This window comes from Quercus lobata, chromosome 2 (assembly GCF_001633185.2).
Source record: "Quercus lobata isolate SW786 chromosome 2, ValleyOak3.0 Primary Assembly, whole genome shotgun sequence".
Taxonomy (NCBI): domain Eukaryota; kingdom Viridiplantae; phylum Streptophyta; class Magnoliopsida; order Fagales; family Fagaceae; genus Quercus; species Quercus lobata.
Window position 1 is genome coordinate 58,854,909 of NC_044905.1, and position 5,994 is coordinate 58,860,902.

At 41.1% G+C, this 5,994-nt stretch overlaps 1 protein-coding gene across 1 annotated transcript; it reads right to left on the minus strand.

The window, feature by feature from the left end:
* Positions 1 to 215: 215 nt before the first annotated feature.
* Positions 216 to 5,093, minus strand: LOC115967357. The gene is made up of 3 exons (XM_031086442.1): positions 4,514 to 5,093; positions 3,885 to 4,396; positions 216 to 491 (listed from the first exon to the last, which is right to left on the minus strand). The coding sequence occupies exons 1-3, from the start codon at positions 5,091 to 5,093 to the stop codon at positions 216 to 218; spliced, it is 1,368 nt and encodes a 455-aa protein (XP_030942302.1).
* Between the last annotated feature and the right edge of the window lie 901 nt (positions 5,094 to 5,994).

The window sequence follows — 5,994 nt, forward strand, 5'->3', positions numbered from 1 at the left end:
AATATAAAAGTCATCACACATTGTGAATATGGTCATATTATCATAAAATTAAAACCATGTTTGTGGACCTTGAAGAGTACATCTAATAATATACAAATACTTGAGAATCACATTAAAAAACTTTCATATAATCTATGGAAGCTACAAAAACTACTCTCCTCCCTACGCTACAATCCCTACTTCCCCTGTTTGTTATGTATTGCCAAAGGCAATCATCAAGAGTCAGAGGGTGGAGGAGGTGGAAAAGCACTCATATTCTCTGAAAAATCCACTCTCAACGTAGCAACCCCAGCAATAAGCCCATCTAAAAGCTGTCCATGAGCTGCTTGAGTTGTCATAAATGTCTCCATCATAGCACGAAGAGAGAGAGGAGGAGGAACAGTGGGCTCTGCAGCTACGCTGTCAGCATGTACCCCATCGTCACCATCGTCAGCAACAGCAGTTGTAGGATCAACAAGACTCTCCTCAGCATGAACGTCTCCAGCAGTGGACTATACTCGTGGTCTTTTTGATGAACCAACACTCGGTCCAACATTCTTCTTTTGTGCACTCTGCTGTTTGAGAAAGGTGGCTCCTATAGGGGCTATGATGTGGATCAACTCTAGGGAAGGAAAGTTTTCTAACCCTAAAAAGTTTAGAACCCTATAGTTGAAAACTGGAAAAAATAGACCATGCTTCTTACACTTGCTCCTATGCGCCTCAACAAGCGTTTGATAGAAAAGGGAAGGAAAACAAATGGAGGCATCAGTGATGAGGGCGTACAAAAAGAAACACCCCTCTATAGGAATAGTATGGACATGGAAGATGGGGAAGATGTTGTGACAAGCTATCCTAAAGAAGATATAATTGAGCTCGGTTAACTCACTCGAGTTAATTCTTCGGTCAGATCCCCATGTCACTGATCTCCCGCAAAGAAGAGTCATAACATCAGATATAGGAGGATGCTCCGAGTATGGATAAGTAGGTCTAATGACACGAGGTACATTAAGAGCATTGGATACATCATTCTTAGTTATGACAAAACTTTGACCTCGAATCCAAGTACCCAATTTATCATCAGAACGAATATGGAGATTGGAATAGAACTCTCTAATCAGGGCAGCTAGAGGGGGTTGTAAATCTTTACATAGAGACAACCAGTTCCTACACTGTAGATTCCGATGGACAGAAAGAGGTAATTCATCTAAATTGATTTGTCGTTCTGGCCAAATATTCTTATACTGAATTAAGTTTTGAAACCTTTGCTCGTTTGTAACTGTTTGAAACATTATTTGATCAAACACAATTGCAGGCTTAGATGAGGAGGTAGACACTATTTTGGCTTTGGTTTTAATGGTTTTAGACTTCTTAGGAGCCATAACTAGGATCTACAGAAACGGAACGAAAGCACAACAGAAAACCAATATTCAGAACTGCGTTAGAGACACATAAACACAATGTACATATGCATGACAAAAAGACTACATGATGCATGGATACAATTGGGGCATCAATGAATGCATTGAAATGATCAATTTTCTGTATATACATGAACATTTAGCCATACAGTCAAGTTATTTGAAAAACATGCAAACCCACAGTGCACATTGTGCAGCGGGTGTAAAACCAGTGACTACCAATCCATCTAACTTACCACAGTGGTCAATTTCAGGCAATTATACCCAATTCAACAAAACCCCAAATTCCATGAAGAACAAGATTGGCGAATGAACCAACATGCATAACCAGAGGCTAGTATAATTTGAATATTAACGATAGAGAACGTGTCACCAACATGCATACACAATAACCCATGAACTAGTTCAGATCAAAACTACTCCTATTCATCAAAATCCCCAAATTCCCAGTATGAAGACATGAACCCTAATTTCCTATTTTTCACAAATCATGTGTTCTTTGCAATATATCCGTAGAAAACGTGTGTACAACATCCATACAAAAAAACCCATTACATATTTCACGTCAACACCCACACCCATGAAAATCCTCAAATTCCATATGAACACATGAACCCTAAATTCAATGGGCTTTTACAAATCAGCTATGTTTATGTAATTAAAGGGTACAAATCGTATGAACAACATGCATACATAAAAATCCATGAACCATTTCAGACCACAACACCCAAAATCATGAAAATCCCCACACTTGCATAGTTCGACATTTCAGCTTTTAGAGGGAGATTAATGCAGAATTTTTAGTTAATTTGAATGGGAAGCAAGGGTAAAAGAGTCTTACTACAGTTGAGGATCAATGTCTGGAGCCTGGGAAGTCACTTTCGAGGCTGAGGAATCGAGTGCAATCGACTGCTGCTTGTGTGGGGAGTCGAGTGCAGCAATCCAACAACAGAAAAAGCACTGACCAGACCAATAAGAAGAATCCACATAACTCGATGTTAAGATAATCGAGTATTATAATACTCGCTAACTATAAAACCGAGTTCTATAATGGTGACCGATCCAACACCAATCGAATACCAATCGGTTTTTACAGACAAGTTCCTCTGGACTCATGCATTTTTTGTTAATACTCGACTTCGCTGATGTCGATTTTTATAAGAGTAACTTGCTTCCATGGAGAGCGAGTGCTATCTAGTCGTGGTAATTGAGAAACGTCTGCATATTACTTGAAATTAGTGGTATCGAGTTATGTGAAATGTAACTCGATCTCGCCAAAATCGAGTTTTGTACAATACCCTTCCACACCGAACATGATCTATGCATGTTTCTTTTGTTGTCAGCTGCAGCTCAGTTTTATCAATACACCAAGTATGTTATGTTTATTACAATGTTCATGAAGCACTTGTGCATTGCAATAAATACACTTGTTGCTTTTGAGATTGCTCCTGCTATAAATATGAATGCCACCAAGTTGAATATACAGAAAATCATACTAAACATAACGCACTGCTTGTAATAACTACAATTTACATGTAACTGAATTGTTCGCTTGACCAGCTTAGTGAAACCCCATCTAGTACATAACATTAATGCCACTAACAAAGTGCATGACCACATAAGTACGGAACTTAGTATCAACTTCCAAGCAAAAAATGACCAATCCCAGACCGTCTTCTCATCATGTGCCCGTTCACCTAGTGTCATTCGGGTGCTTCCTCAGGTGGTAGGGATCATCTTGGCTGCGCAACGTACGGCCGTTATCACCCATCCACCTTGGCTGTCGTACCTACTGTAAACAGTTCAAATATGTTATGTACACTAGACCTATATAAGTTATTAACAAGCAAAATAGCCACAACAACGCTTAGATTCATGACTTACGACGAATAATGTGAAAAAACAATTGAACAACCTCATTTCACGATAGAAGAGTGAGCATCATATTTAAATACCAACAAGGGACTCATTTATATTAAAAGTATGAACACCAACATTGCTTTCATGACTAGTCCAAATACTTACTATGGCAATAGAGAACAATTTACTACTATTGAGTTGTTAACAGTCACGTAACAATTTATATGACAAAAGTTGTAGGAGAAATAGAAGCTTTACCTATGATGCATCTCCACCGCTCATTGACTCTGCATTTCGAGTAGAACATGTTCTACGGTTATGCCCCTCTTGGCGACATAACCCACATCTTGACTTGGGTCCATTCTCGGTCCATAGGGAGCTCGGCAACTCCCTATCATCATTCTCGTCCATCTCATTGTCGATTCGTGTGGACATTGGCCAACCTTTGTTCTAGATCAATCGCAGGTTGGGCATCACTAGTCTAGTTTCTTCCAGATCCGGCCATGCTAATCTGTCTTTCAACGGTTGGAATACTGGTTCGTAGCTGTGGTACCTATGACTCACGCTATAGCAAGGATCAATAAATTACTGCACATCGTGCTTATACTTAGCACAAATTGCTATTACGTGTGAACACGGGATCTTGTACGCTTCCCATTTCCCACATTTGCATGTCATACCCCGAAGATCAACCTTATACGTGTGTTGTCCGCCCCTATTACTTAGAGGATTACCCGGTGTGTCAACCTGATATAACTGCGCTTGTGCACACATCCGTGTCACCATATGGTTCTTTGCCTTCGCTTGATTTTTTTCAAACTTGTCCATGGCATACTTGCACCATTCTTGACCCGCTTCCAACTGATCTAGAGTGAGATTACGACGAGTGTCAAAGTACGAGTTCACTTTGAAAAAGGAGAACCTCACCATTGCCATTATTGGCAAGCTGCGTGCACCTTTTAGTACTCCATTAAAGCACTCTGATAGGTTGGTTGTCATTGCTCCGTATCGACGTCCTCTGTCATGTGCAAGTGTCCATTTTTCTTTGTTTTCAGCTTCGAGGTACCTGTGTGCAGCCGATTTGACATTGCGAATTAATTCCAGTATAGCTTCAAACTTCCTAATTTGATTCGCACTTGCTGCCCTTCATACCAACTTCTTCAACTCCGAAATTTTCCATTTTGTGTTAACATTGCTGGCTACATGGCGGAGGCAGTACCGGTGATGGGCCTGGGGAGGCTACAACCAAGTCATACTTGTGTCATCAAAGCAGGCTTTTATCCCCAAATGTCGGTCAGAGATGATGCAAAGATTGGTCTGGTCCGTAACAAATCGTTTCAGGCATGCCAAGAACCATCCCCATGTCTCCTTGCTCTCATTCTCAACAACGGCAAATGTGAGCGGATAAACCTCATTGTTAGCATCCGTTGCCATTGCTATCAACAACATCCCCTTGTACTTGCCATAGAGGTGCGTTGCATCAATGCTTATTACCGGCCTACAATGCCTGAACCCTTTAATACACAGACCAAAAGCCCAAAAGGCACAGTTAAATGTGCAAGTTCCTGGCACACCACGGTGGTCGCACTTCAACTGTGTCACTGTGGTTGGATCTGCATCTTTTAACACCGCCAGAAACCGAGGCAATTCTGCATATGACTCACCGAAATCCCCGTAGATGGCCGCAACCGCCTTATGTTTTGCATCCCAAACCTTATAGTGAGATGCCCAATGGTCGTGCTTCGCATGCAGAAGACTACGCAGGGTTGCTATTGTTCTTGAAATGTCTTCCCGTATGTATGACTCAAGTGTGATGGCAATGAACTTCGAATCCATCATCCTTCCATCATGATCCACCTAGTGTGACGAGCAAATGTGGGGACCCTTACATGTTGTGATCATCCACATCTTGTGCCATTTGCTGGAAATAACTCGAACTGAGCACAGACATGCATCGTTTACACACGTTACAACCAGTCTCTTGGGGTCTGACTTCATGTACTTAAATTTCTTATTAAGCCCCACAGAGAACATGGTTAACGCGTGCTGAACTGCAGCTTTATTCTTGAATATCATCCCCTTGCTCGGTTCATCCCTTGGTCGCCAACTCATTAGACCTGTTTCCAGGGAAGGTGATGGGTCATGAATGTCATCCCATGTGTTTGACATGAACCATTCGGGGTTAGGGTTCGGATTGGGGCAAGCATCCACATTGTTTTCAACTTCTAGTTCATCTAAAAATTCCAGATTGTCTACCAGTCCATCATTATCAATGAACTCCTCGTACACATCTCAAGTGTCATATAACTCGGTTATAAAAACACCGAGTAACATTAAAACGTGGTACGAACACAGTTAGACTGAAAAGGATTTAATGTAACTCGGCCCTAGGGAAATCGAGTATTATTTACTTCACCTACTCAGTCGGGCAGCAGTTATGTATACTCGGCATTGGGACAAGCGAGTTGTGTCAGTACTGTACTCGATTTTAAGGAAATCGAGTATTATATCCTTTATATTAAAAGACAGCTTCCTTTCATTCTAGTTGGGGAGTATGGGCAGAAGAAAACATTCAGACATAGAGAAGAGAAGCCTCCTTTGTTGCTAGAGGTAACATGCCCACCTGTTTTATAGTTGTCGTTAAATAATTTACTACTGCACAGTTATAGATTATGCAACTGTTTCTCAAATCTTGGAACAAGCAACGTCAACGTTGCTGTAGTCCACTGGCACCTGT